The 14,282-nt window shown below is 40.8% G+C and overlaps 1 protein-coding gene and 1 long non-coding RNA gene across 2 annotated transcripts; both read left to right on the top strand.

Annotated features, from left to right (window-relative positions):
• The first annotated feature begins 8,741 nt into the window (after nucleotides 1-8,741).
• LOC143122644 (snake venom metalloproteinase atrolysin-B-like) lies at nucleotides 8,742-9,759 on the top strand. Its single transcript, XM_076283426.1, has 5 exons — nucleotides 8,742-8,828; nucleotides 8,969-9,054; nucleotides 9,212-9,293; nucleotides 9,381-9,457; nucleotides 9,561-9,759. The coding sequence occupies exons 1-5, from the start codon at nucleotides 8,742-8,744 to the stop codon at nucleotides 9,757-9,759; spliced, it is 531 nt and encodes a 176-aa protein (XP_076139541.1).
• Nucleotides 9,760-12,446: 2,687 nt separating this feature from the next.
• On the top strand, nucleotides 12,447-13,796 carry LOC143123293 (uncharacterized). The gene is made up of 3 exons (XR_012986817.1): nucleotides 12,447-12,874; nucleotides 12,990-13,073; nucleotides 13,625-13,796. It is a non-coding gene; the product is annotated as an uncharacterized LOC143123293 (long non-coding RNA).
• The last annotated feature ends 486 nt before the right edge of the window (nucleotides 13,797-14,282 follow it).

Raw genomic sequence — 14,282 nt, 5'->3', positions numbered from 1 at the left:
ACTACCACACATGATCATCTTCAGAAACAGTCATGGTAAAAAAAAAAAAAAGTTATAGCTTCTAGCCTTGAAGCTACTCTTCTTTCCACTTTTCTGACCTACGGTCAATCCATCGAAAACCTTTGAAATGATTATCGTTAGACTACCTAACGGTAACACTACTGTTTTTCATTAGGTTTACTTGCCTCTATGCTTTACCTTAACATACAATGCTATTGTAGGCTACATAGCTTTGTTCACGAGTTTCCGTGCTGGCTGGACTACGCTTCTTATCCAAACAATACGGTTATCTCCCTTCAGTGCGTTAGCTTCCCTTCAACCGGACATGCTAAACATTCTTCTTACGGGAACCTAACATTACGTACGAGGTAGTCGAGTCTTGTTTTGCCTTTTATTGTTTATGTAGATAACACAGAAGCTAAAATATCGGCACATGATATATGTTATATGAAGTTATGGGAGTTCAAAAAAATCCTAAATGAATGGGCGTTCTAAGGGGGTTAGCAGAGAGTTGATAACCACCGCTACATCGATGCTTCTACTTCCGGGAATTCGCCTGCCCCCTTGGGCAAAGCCCATCTTTATGCAAATTAATCCGTTGAACGCGAGGCGACTCTCCAATGAAAGGACGAGGTTGTAGGTCCTTTGTTCTACCACAACGGTGCCTGTGAAACTTTGGTTCCCCTTACAAGACAAATAATGTTTTAACGATCTCTTCCACGACCACCTAGTAGTCCATAAAACAAACGAAACTAGGATTTGGATGAATATTTTGACTGTTGGTGTTTCTGGTGAGGATTTGAGATTGCATTGAGTAGTTTAAATAAAACAAGATTTCGAAATGGCTTGCATAGTTTGTTTAGGCTATTAAAGGAATTATCCGGAGTAAAATGCACTTTAGATCGATTTACGGATGATTGGGGGTACATACGTTGAGTTGACATCAAAATCATGTCATTCGGATTCGTTTTGAGAAAGTTCGATTGTACCGTTTTCAGTCACAACTCGTAGCCTGGAAGTGAGCGGGGCATTTCAATTGCGCCGCTACAAAACTATATTTTTATACCTCTTCTACAGTTCCAAACAACATAACACTTACTTGGTAGTGAGTAGATGGTCCCTTAAGCCAAACTGAAGTATCCCGAGGTCTTTATGTGGTCGAATAGAGAGTCCAGAATGAATTTCATCAAGCCAGTACCTTTCCGGAAATGTTGCCATCTTTGCCGCCATCTTCAGGGGAAAGTCCGTAGGAGTCTTATTGCTGAGTGTGTTGTAACACGCTCTGGAAATTCACAATTTCGTTGCCGTTTTAAAAAAAAAAAAAAACATAGTCCAGTATTTCTTTCGAAATTGAAATGAAGTTGTATGGACTGGACTATGTTTTTTTTTTTTTTTTAAACGGCGACGAAATTGTGAATTTCCAGCAATAACACTCCTACGGACTTTCCCCTGAAGAGGCTGCAAAGATGGCAACATTTCCGGAAAGGTACTGGCTTGATGAAATTCATTCTGGACTCTATTCGACCACATAAAGACCTCGGGATACTTCGGTTTGGCTTTAGGGACCCTCTACTCACTACCACGTAAGTGTTATGTTGTTTGGAACTGTAGAAAAGGTATAAAAATAGCGTTTTGTAGCGGCGCAATTAAAATTCCCCGCTCACTTCCAGGCTACGAGTTGTGACTGAAAACGGTACAATCGAACTTTCTCAAAACACATCCGAATGACATGATTTTGATGTCAACTCAACGTATGCACCCCCAATCATCCGTAAATCGATCTAAAGTGCATTTTACTCCGGATAATTCCTTTAATGTGTTGTTTACTGTTAAGTACATGCCTAAAATTGTGGTCCATTTGTGGAAAAACACTTAAGATACGTTAAAACGAACTGAGTATGAGCTGGTAACTGACATTTTAAACAAAACGCCCACACACGACTGAACGAGGGGAGGCAGCGACTCCACGCGTATGACGTGTCGTGCAAGTGGATCGGTACCATTACGTTGTCTCCAGGCATAAGTCTAGAAAGTTTGGTGTATGTACGTGCTTCTGAAGTGGAGTTTTCGTGCTCAGGGGTGCGTTTCCCAAAAGCATCGTTGCTAACTACGGTAGCAACTAACATGGTTGAAACTATGTAAGTACGACACAACTGTTCCCCAAAACCATAGTTTGAACTATGGTGGTGGAACTTACATAGTACGATGCATCGTTACACTGCGTTAGTGTTTCCCAAAACCATAGTAGCAACTAACGTTCGCAACCACTATCGTAAAGTTGTGTAGTTACAGCTACACCTCTCGACCTGTAGTAAGAAGCATAGTTGCTGGAGACAACGTAACTCTGATGAAGAAGATTTTTACAGAGGGGTTTGTTGATATATTATTCCTAGCCTGACTTACATGACATTTTATGCCTAAAAACATGGCAAAAATCGATTTTTAGGGCTATTGACATCATTGCTCAAAACCTGTGTACATTATTCAGAATGAATTGTGCCTTGCTATATGTGCAAGATGTCCATAGGCACTAATGCACCTCCATACCATCATGCTGGGTATTGAACTAAGCACTACAACAAGAGACTTTCTAACGAGGAGACCCAGCACTCAAATCTCCCGTAGAAATGTATGGCATGCCATGGCAGTCGTCTACACATATTCCGCCCCCAAAAGTTGACATGTGAATACATCGTGCCAATCATGTGGTATGTTGTGAATACATTGTGCCAATCATGTGTTGTGATCTCACAGCTGGAGTTAGGTTGGTGTGTCGTGATTCGTGAAGCATTGCGCACACGCAGTTGTACCCGATAAGTGGCCAAACAGAGGCCCGATAAGTGCCCAAAAAGCGTTGCAATATGGCCACCAAGTGGAGGGACTTGCCTAAAAGGACTTTGCTGTAACAAGTTGGATATTCTGTCTCCTCTTTAGCCCAGAGGATAGAGTCTATGATTTCTAAAAAGAATTACAAATTCTAATTGGTCTGACCAAAGGACCGTTTTCAGCCTTTGTCCATTTTAACTGAGCTTGAGCCCAGATAAGACAGTAGCCTGGCTAGCGCCACCACTTCTCAATGAGACGTGGTCTGGGAACCAAACGTTCATTTTCTCATATTTGAAAAAAATGCCCAGATCCGTTTATTGGGTGCCACGGATGTCTATCAAATGCGTCTGTGCATAGCTCATCATCGTCTTGCTTTCCCCCTTGTTCTGTGATTGGTCTCCTATCTCAGGCGAAAATTTGCTCCATGGTCTCCAGGCTGCCTTAGCAGCGTGAATCAAATCGCGCGCAAGGCAGCATGGGAACACCCAGGCTAGATAAGACAGTAGAATTTAAGTACAATTTTGTCTTTGCATGGTAGAGTTTACACTATAGCATTTGTGAATGGAGCATATAACTGTGCTCATAGACATTGGTTATCAGAAGTTTTCCTACAATGATCTTTACAGAGACAGGTCTGGTTTAATGTAGTGCAATCTGAGATCCAAAAGACCATGGCCCTGTCCCTTGTTTTTAAAGATTTCTATGAAATCTCTGAATATTTTAATGATATTATGTACTGTAGATGATGAAATCCCCAAATTCATCGCAATTGCATGTTAACAAGCATTATTTTTTATATTGTTTCAATATTTGCCCACACAGTTTTACTCAAAGTGATGAATACCACCACATTGTTACTTCTGAGAGACTCTGCATCTCTCATTGCTGGCTCTTTGTTGTTTTTACAGCTAAATAATGAGTTAACAACATTCACAGATTATCAAATTCATTTTACTTCCCAACTTTTTTGGATATGGGGTTGTAAAATCGCATTGACAAAAATCATAGTACCTTTTACCTAATAGTGTGTTGTACAACTTTAAAGGCCATCACTGCCAACAAGCATTCTGGAGCTCTTAATTGGACTTTGCATTTGTCAACAGGAAATGTAGCCCACTATTTACATTTCCTAATAATATTTGCAACTGTACACACCAAAACATCAAACTGCTTGGAGTTTGTCTTATAGCCTTTACCTTTAACATGCCTGTCTGTCTATAAGATCCCTTCTGATGTCCTTAGACAACTCTCTCCTTTGTTTTCTCTGGCCCATATTTAGTGAGGTGCACATGATAACATACTGAGTGACCTTTAAATAGGCTGAATGTCTGAATACAACATCAATTCAAACACATCTGTGATACTAATGAAAGTGAAATGATATTGAAACATCACACTCCAATCCAATGATTATCTTTGGTACCAAACAAATCTGTCTGAGACAGTTTTTAGAATATCTTTACAAAAGACACAATGAATTATCTCTTTTCTCTATTACATACCAGATACAACTTTACATTTCAGCACTTTTCAGGGGGAATTAAACTTTCTTTCAATGAGCTGTAAGGTTACCAATACATTTGACCAGGCCTGTATTTACCAAAAATGTTATACCCTAATTCAAAGCCAAGGAAGTATTTTAACAAAGCTTGCAGTTCAACAAAAGAAATCTTGTGAATCATGGAACTGCCATGCAGCCAGTGAATCATGTGGGCCATGTCTGCTGTGGCATGTGGCACGGTTTCTTTTCAAGTGTTTAAGCAAGCAGCAGTGAATAAGTCTAGTTCGGGAAATAAGCAGTGATGGCAACACTTCAATGAGTAAGAGTTTGCTTCCTTGTTGTATTCCATTTGCTAAGCTTGTTTTCAAATACAACTATAGATAAATCCTCAAACAAACTCCATGCATTGTTCTTTCCCCTCCAGAAAGCATTTTTGTTCCATCTAAGGTGAGGCTAAACATATGCCAAAAAAAATCAACCACATGCAGTGCACAGACAAACCTATTTTTTTTTAAGTAGCATGCAGTAGGCTAAATAACCTGAGCATTTGATGAAGCTCTTTTACGATGACAGTCTTGATGCATGAGACCAAGACATTGCCTTACAGTCTTAGCAGGTGTGTTCTTACAATATCTGCAAACATGAAAAAGGAGGCTTGGCAAAAGATAGCAACGGTGAACATGAGAGGCACCTACAGAACAGTTAAGAACAGTTAACTCAAGTATGATTGGCATAAAAACAATCATTGAACAAAATAAAGCAAACATTCGCATGCATTCATGACGTAGGCTATGCTAAACTAGTGACATGAAAGACTGCTCCTAAACATACAGTACATGACCTTAATTCCAGGAAGAAGAAATTAATCAAAAAACACACAAATATGTTTTGTGGGTGTCAGAAAGGGATTCTTAGTACACAACGTATCAGGGATTAGAAATGGTTCAAAGAAAACCGGAAAAGAACACTATTTTTGGATGAAAGTGTGAAAACGTGAACAAAACCAATTTTACTTGTTCCGGAGTGAAAAGGCTATTTTCAATTTAAGATAACCGGTTAATAACGGTATTTATCGTTCTGATGAACCTTTCTTTGAATATTATTCAAAAGTCCATAGGCTTGGAAAGTCACCTGCCCACACAGCTGTTCCTCAGACTCCTTAAAGGATTAATTTAATCAGATCTTATGAATTTGTGTCTCCCCTGTATAGTATAAAGTATATAAGTATATATACTTTTTGATCCCGTGAGGGAAATTTGGTCTCTGCATTTAACCCAATTGGTGAATTAGTGAAACACAAACAGCACACAGTGAACACACAGTGAGGTGAAGCACACACTAATCCTGGCGCAGTGAGCTGCCTGCTACAACGGCGGCGCTTGGGGAGCAGTGAGGGGTTAGGTGTCTTGCTCAAGGGCACTTCAGCCACGGCCCACTGGTAAGGGCTCGAACCGGCAACCCTCCGGTTACAAGTCCAGAGTGCTAACCAGTGGGCCACGGCTGCCCCAAATGTATGCCTAGTAGTATGAGTTGATAAGAAGGATTTTCATATCCAACACTATCTAACTGACTTTTCCAAGTATGTAGCTTATGTGAAGTAACATAGGCTACCAGAGACACTATCTAGGCCTAGTGTCATGCAGTTCGTAGCACCGCAGATAGGTTAGCCTATTACAGGGCTTAAAGCAAGGATATTTTCTGTGCTTGAAGTTAGGCTATCAGACATTTTTGAAGATCTATTAGGCTAATTGCCTACTTTCAAATCTTGCCCCATGCCTGAATTCAGGCACAGTGTTTTTTTTAACATATCCTTGATATCTAATGTGCTTTGTTTGCTTTAAGCTTTAAGGCTGTTGGGCAGAAAAAAAGGCTATATATTGTGTCACCACCGGCCATAAATCAATTTGTAAAGACAATGTCATTTTTAAAGGAACATTATTAACCGTTCTTCTGTAACAATAAAAAAAATAATGTTTTTGCTCAGAACGAACCAAAATGAAAATCATTATGTTTTAAGTCCCTGCTAGGGATTGTTCGTCCACTAGGGATTGTTCACATCTGATGATGATGTTGACTTGTTTTTTTCTGGGGTGGTGGTGGGTACAGTAGGTGTGTGAATGTGTGTGTGTGTGTGTGTGTGTGAGGGGGGGGGGGATGCATGATCATGTCTAAAGAGTGTAAAAAATGTAAACTGATATGATACTGATATAAATGATATGGATATGAGGAGAAACAATGTCAACACACAAAATAAATAGAAGGGAGGGTGACTGTTAATCTTATTACTGTATTACTGATTGGTAATAGTGCCTACTGTGAGTTAGTGTTGCACAATGCACCGAAACTCAAAAGGTATTGTGATACCCTGAATTTAAAAACATTACAATACCCTGTTTCAATCTGATTTTTTAATAAAAAGCCATATTTGATATATTTTCAAAAATATAATAAAAGAAAAGTAGTGCCATTTTCTGTCATATGCTTGTTCCAGTAGTTCGCTGATGTTTAAGGTTTGTTTCAGTGTTGGTATTGAGAAACAGCATATCATTGTAATATTTGCATTGGGAAAACACCGCTGTGAGTAAAGCAGAGGTGTGAGACACAAGGCAATGACGAAGTCAAACAATTTAAATGTGAGTGATTATAGGACAGACGGTAAATCTAGTGTTGTGTGTCTGGAGGGAGTGGCAGGTTTTATAAAAAGGGTCAAATGTGACTGCAAAGACACACAAGTTCAGCATATCCCCACACATCAACCATGAGAGGGACATACGCCTTATGTGAGATGCTCACCATAATATCTTTGCTTCACATCTCTGGTAAGACCACGGATTATTTGAACGTTTTGATTGATGACTTAATGTGAACAATGTTCATTATTCCATACCCAGCAGGCTATGTGATTACATGCATACAAGTAACAATGTATGAGTTTCAATATATGACACATTACACCACTTTATGTTATCTTTGGCTTCTTGGCATTGCTACATTGTCATTGCATTACTATGTCATTGTCTATGAAAGCTAATGGAAGAACAACTATGGTGTAGACTATAATTTTTCGATAGATATATTGTCTTAACTAGAGAGGGCATTTGTTTCATAACATGTTTATCATCTGCTTAAAATAATATAAAGCTGAAAAGTCTGGGGACATTCGATTTATGCTATGAGTCATGTTTTGCACAAAATAATAATAAAGAAAATAGCATATACTTCTGTAGGCCTCTGTGTGATAAGGCACAGACCAAACACCAATATCTGCAAGACTTAACCCTTGTAAGGTGTTCGGGTCTGTGGGACACGTTTTCAATGTTTGCTAAAAGAAAAAATATGCAATTTATTATTTCTTCTAACTCAAACTGATTGGCCTTGGCTCATTTTCTGTGAAGAGCATAAAAAATAACTTATTTTCAATGACTGCACACATACACCCGCCCTACACATAACTATTACACATGTGGTGTTCAGGTCTACTGAACCCAAGTGTAGTAATTGTAGGTGCTATGTACCTTAATTGTGTCCTCCTAACTGGGCCTGCTGTGTGTGTGTGTGTGTGTGTGTGTGTGTGTGTGTGCGCATCTGTGTGTGTGCATGTCTGAGTGTAGGTGTCTGTGCGGGAATGTTGTCTTTCTGCATCTGGTATTCCCACACAAAGTTAGAAAATTGCTACATTTCAAGCACTTTCACCTGTTCTGATTAAGTTCTGAGAAATAAGCATCAATAATGATAAAAAATCAATAATGATAAAAATCTTGTTTCTATTTTTTTTTTACCTTTTTTATAATTGTTCACTGGAACATTGTCTGAGTAACAAAAATAACACCTTACAAGGGTTAAGAAAATCAATCAATAAATTATAATGCTGCATTTGAGACTGATTAATTGCCTTCACCTACTAACACACATTCCGAGACTAATGGCAGAATGTGATAAGAATGGTTTAATATGCAGCTAGGCTTCACTAGTCAAATGATCTGACAGAGGGGAGAGTGGCAAACACAACAATGTGTCCAGTGATACTTGACCATATAGAGTTGCTTATGTTAAGACAACTATGAAATTGCGTTGTAGGCTAATAGTGAGCACTTTCTAGACCTATAAAGTAGCCTATGAAGTAATCACAATGTCAAAGCTTTTAGTGGAAAAATCCGTTTGAGAGAAGGTCCCTCTCTATGAAAGGTGATGTTATTGAAAGGTGTGTTGTTAGATGAGCCAATGATAGCATAATCACGCTGGTTAGAAATGACATGCTTTTATCAATTCTAGTCATAACAATTGAGAAGTTTTGAAAGGCATTTGGGCAGACAGAATGAGCCTTTACAAATGCATTAACCTGACGTATGTTTAAAGCTGAATGCAGAGTGGATTAAGTCTACGTCATGATGACGATGAAAAAAAAATACTGGGGATGGCGCAAATGACAGTGTCTCTGTGTTTAGAGGGATGGCTGCGAGAACAGATGGTAAACAGGAGGGAGTACGAGGTGGTGCGCCCGGTAAAACTGCATCATCGGTACAGCAGAGACACAAAGGTGACCTTTCTTGCTGAGCTTACGTCTCAAAGAACACATTTGGATATGCTGTGCCAGAGTAATGTGCATAATTCAAACACCCCTTAATATGTTCAACTCCACAGCTGTTCGGAACAGAGTCACAAGACGAAGTTTACTATAGACTAAAATTGAATGGGAAGGACATTGAGATTCACTTGCAAAAGAACCGGTGAGTGAACAGGAGCAGTTCTCTCACGTTTGCCGCTCTCACTTTAGACATGTAGCCTATTTTCTACGTATGATATAGGACAGAGACATTTGAGTATGAGTATATACAAAATATGCCAAGTCTACTTCTCACCACTCGCTTTTTATATTTCCCTTAGATTGCTGATAAGCAAAGACTATACCGAGACGCACTACACCAATACGGGAACAAGGGTGACAACGCCTTACGCGCAGGATCAGGTGAGGTCTTAGGCAGCCTTCTTGGGGCTAATTTGATTTAGGCTCTTTTCAGACCCCAACATTTAAACACTACATTTCTCATTTTAGAATCAGTGCTATTATCTTGGGAAGATTGTTGGCGACAGTCAATCAGCCACCAGCATGAGTACCTGCCAAGGCCTCAGGTGTGTGTTTGAGAATAGCTTGTCTCCATTTGGTGCGGATTATTATTGAAGCCGTTCAAGGAAACCTTATATGTCTGACTGTGGTTTCTGTCTGTTATTTCAGTGGATTCATCAGGGTTGCAGGGAAGGAGTATGTGATAGAGCCGTTGGCGGGGACAGACACCGGGGACCACATAGTGGTGAAGTACAGCAACCTGCGCCGGGCTCCGTTGAACTGCGGCGTCAATGAGAGTGTAGAGAATGAGTTTCCGGTTCTTGCCGAAGGAGGGCGCGCCCAAACCACAGTAAGAAAGTGGAGCTAAATCAAGTCAATCATCGCTTTACCATGCCATTATTATGCAGTGTTACAAATAGTGATGTCAGCCCCTTATACAGCTTACTTAACCCAACTATTTTTGCAGTCTCCTCTGGATATACAGAAATACATTGAGGTGTTCATAGTAGTGGATCACAGTGAGGTGAGGGGCGATAAAATACTGTATGACCTAAAACATAGCTCTTTATGTAAAATATTTTGTTTTAATTAGTTTTTATATTCTGTTGTAGTACCTTATGATGCAGCAAGACACTGACAAAATCAGGAGGAGGATGTTTGAGATATTGAATTTTGTCAACATGGTAAGTTAATTAAACCTTACTCACTTAGGTCTATTGATGAAACTCCGAATTGATTTTCTGTAGCCTAATAAGACAGTGGGCCTACCAATCCACATCTTAAAATCATCTCCAGGTATACAGACCTCTACATACTGCAGTTGTCCTTGTAGGACTAGAGATATGGAAAGACAAAGATCAGATCCCTGTTGTGAAAAACAGTGGGGCGACTTTGAATACTTTTACAGATTGGAATAACAACGTCCTCGAGAAAATCAGGAAACATGACAATGCTCAGCTGATAACGTAAGTTTATCATCAAAGTTCATGGCCACTATCACAGCTTCCTCTTTTTAGTCCACTTTGACACCACGATGTGACTGTTTTTACCTCTCTACCACTTATAATTCAGGGCAGTGCAGTTCGACAAAGGAATTCTTGGCTCCGCCTATATTGGAACAATGTGCGGAAAATACTCCACTGGAGTAGTGCAGGTACTGAATTTCAATCATTAAATCAATTAAGATGGCTTATTTTTAGTAGATGATTTATAGATCTTGATTTGGCACTCAAATCTGATAAGCAATATATATGTTCTATTATCGTGATAGCTGATGAAAAGTTTACTGGGTTTTCAATTTTCACCACTTATAACTTTACAATGGTCAACACAACCATGTCTGCTAATACCTTTGTGAGGGGACTCAAAAGGACATGTCTTCCAGGAGTTAATAAGTTTGATAGTGTTTAGAAGACCTGTTTGGTCACATATGCTATTGCATTATCATATACATTATCTGTGCTCTGTGAAAACAACTCCAACAGTACGATTCTACACAAAAACTAATCAGAGAACACAGACCAGAGAACTGAGACACTAGACTTTTATGAACCTGTTGTCCTCTGTGTCAACGTCACACAGGATCACAGCAGGGATGTCATCCTCACAGCGGCAACGTTCGCTCATGAGCTGGGGCACAATCTGAATATGCAACACGTCAGCAGCCACTGCTCCTGCGAGGATTGCATCATGACCAGCCATCTCAGGTAGGAGATAGACGTCGAAAATTAAGACACCATACGCTTACATGTAACACTCAAATACGTAGACACAAGGTGTCTGAGAGGATCTCATTACACTGTTTACCTGAAAAAGCATCCATCTCTCTATCTCAGCGGTGGCTCGCATCCGAGACAGTTCAGCAGCTGCAGTAAAGAGGCTTACACCTCCTTCCTGGAGAGGCCAGGCATCATGGCCTGCCTTATGGTCAACCCGTTTCACAGAACCCTGATCCCCGTGTGCGGGAATGGCCTCCTGGAAGAGGGCGAACAGTGTGACTGTGGCCTTCCAGAGGTAATGTAACTAGTGCATTAGCACGTTTGGAAAACGGAAAAACAAACGGAGTCTGACCTGCATCTCTGGTGTGTTGTATCTGCTGAGAGGACACATGAATGCCTGTCTGTACCTCTGTACTCTGCAGGGGTGCACCAATCCATGCTGTGATGCTACGTCCTGCAAATTCACTAAAGGAGCTCAGTGCGACAAAGGAGAGTGCTGCAAGGATTGCAGGGTAATGCAACGCCACAATCCACCCCACAATGCCCAGGGTAAACAAGGCTGTTATGGCCCCGTAAGGCTGTCACGGGGGCAGCCGTGGCCTACTGGTTAGCGCTTCGGACTTGGAACCGGAGCCGAACCCCGACCAGTAGGAACGGCTGAAGTGCCCTTGAGCAAGGCACCTAACCCCTCACTGCTCCTCAAACGCCGCTGTAGCAGGCAGCTCACTGCGCCGGGATTAGTGTGATGCACCTCACTGTGTGCTGAGTGTTTCACTAATTCACGGATTGGGATAAATGCAGAGACCAAATTTCCCTCACGGGATCAAAAGAGTATATATACTTATACTTACTTGTTATTTATTCATAGGCGTCACATCTGTTCTCTTGGTTTCACTGCAGTTCATCCAGTTCACCAAGCAGTGCAGGGCCCAGGCGGACGAGTGTGACCTCCCGGAGTACTGCACGGGCTCCTCCGCTCACTGTCCAGAGGACACCTTCCTGCAGGACGGCACCCCCTGCGCACACAACACAGGGTACTGCTTCAATGGCCAGTGCCCTACCAGGGCGGAGCAGTGCAAGGCAGTGGCTGGAAATGGTAAGCACTCTGCTGCCCTCTCTGGACACTTTCACTCAAACAGTTGACTGCAGCCGGGTAATAGTGTGTTGATGGCGCAAGGGGGATTATAAAGAGATAATAACGCAACATGGATGCAAGATGAAACATCATATGAACTCTTTATTTAAACTATTTGTTATGTTGCAATGCCTGAGGTCAGCTTGTCACACACTATGTCACATGGTAGAAAAAAAGGAATCCCCCCCTCTCTTTCTCTCTCTCACTCACACTCACACACACTCTATCTCTCTCACACACACTCTCACAGAAAGAAAAGGAAGAAACTTACTAAAATTATAACAATGTTACCTTTCAGATACACAGCAGGCTGAAGACCATTGCTATCATTCTAACTCTTCACTCCATCATGGTAACTCTTCAAAGTAAGCAGTTAACAAATGAGATAATGTGACATACAAAGATTGCAACAAATAAAACACACCATACAGTACACTGTACTCCATTGAAAACAAACCTAAGGCTAAAACACACTCCTTTTTTCCTATAGGGATGCAATGTGTGAAATGCTGCTGTGCACCAGTGGAAACAAAAATCAGTCCAATGATACATGCACAGACGTCATCTCACCTAGCAACAGATCAGACCACAACCAGGTTCTAAATGGCACCAAGTGTGGTGAAGGGCAGGTAAACCCACAGGAAAACCCAACTGATGCAAATAAAGATGACTAAGCCGTGAACATTATGTTAATCACAGTGTGCGGTTGTTGCATTTGTTAAGTGCTTGTGTTTCTTCCTTTAGGTTTGCATGAGTAATAAGTGTGTGGAGCTGGGGAATATATATACCACAAATAACTGCAAAGAGAAATGCATGTGGACACATAAGGTAAGGACTGTGTACATGTATTGCAATGTTAAAGATGATAACATACTCTAGCCTACACTGTGCTGCAGGAATTAATATGAGCATAACTCTGCTTGAGAGAGTCGACATTATGCTACACCTGCATTCTGTACTTTAGCAGTGTTTCAAGGCTAAAAGTCTAAAAGTTAAAACTAGGGGGCGCTGTGGTGCAAGCGGCAGCTGCAACTAGACCATACTCAGGTCCAAGTGCCCACGGGACCCAAGTTTAAATCCGGCCAGTGGTCATTTCCTGATCTGACCCCATCTCACTCCCACTCACTTCCTGTCACTCTTCACTGTCCTATCTGAATAACAGCAAAAAGCTCAAAAAATATACTTTAAAAAAAGAAAAGCTTAACCTCATCGGAGTTCCACATCTGGCAGTTTATAGTTTTCCTTCAGCAGCTATGTCCTTCAGTGAGTCTATCGATAGCATAAGCTGACAGGTGCCATTATCAAAAGACTGCCACATTAGTATTTTCCAATGCAGTGTGTGCTGAAATCAACACTGTATTTTAACCCTATGTTCAAAGGTGTGCAACAATAAACAGGAGTGTCAGTGCGAAGCAGGCTGGATCCCACCTCTTTGTGACAAGAAGTATCAAGAGGGCTTGGGTTTAACTCAAAGTGAGTTCTATAACTATCAAACTTGTCATCACAAGGTCATTCATTGCTGTCATTAAATGGCTGATGTGGTTACTTTAAAGACAATGATTACTGATTCCGTTTAAAAAAAATAAATAAAAAATAAATAAATAAATAAATAAATCTTTTAAACCTCATGAATCATAAAGACTTTTGCACGGTAGTATAACACTAACAACAGCATTTTCACATCTCTCTCTTGGTGTCACTACAGGTCATCATCCCTCAAGACTTTCAAAAGGTGAGAATAGAAAGCTGAGTCTGTTTACATGTGCAGTTTACCAAGACAACACCAACCACCACACACCACACTCACAGCTACCCTCATGGACATATTTTCTCATTCCAAAATCTCACGTTGCTCCATAGATCAATGCTATGGGGCAAAATCTTTGTGTCATAACTCACCAACAGTTAATCGATGTGGAAGGGTTCCGTGCAACCCTCGTATTGAGAGGCTCTTTTATCTTCCTGCAGGCGGAATCATTGCTATTGTGGTTGTCATAGCGGCAGCTGTCTTGACTCTAGTGGCTTTAGTATTGGTCA

The sequence above is a fragment of the Alosa pseudoharengus genome, unplaced genomic scaffold (genome assembly GCF_046254945.1).
Source record: "Alosa pseudoharengus isolate Yale_2024_CS ecotype anadromous, Long Island Sound unplaced genomic scaffold, YU_APseudo_1.1 YU_APseudo_1.1_scf_14, whole genome shotgun sequence".
Lineage (NCBI taxonomy): Eukaryota > Metazoa > Chordata > Actinopteri > Clupeiformes > Clupeidae > Alosa > Alosa pseudoharengus.
Note: the sequence above shows the minus strand (reverse complement) of the source record. Positions and strands in the feature narration are given on the sequence as shown.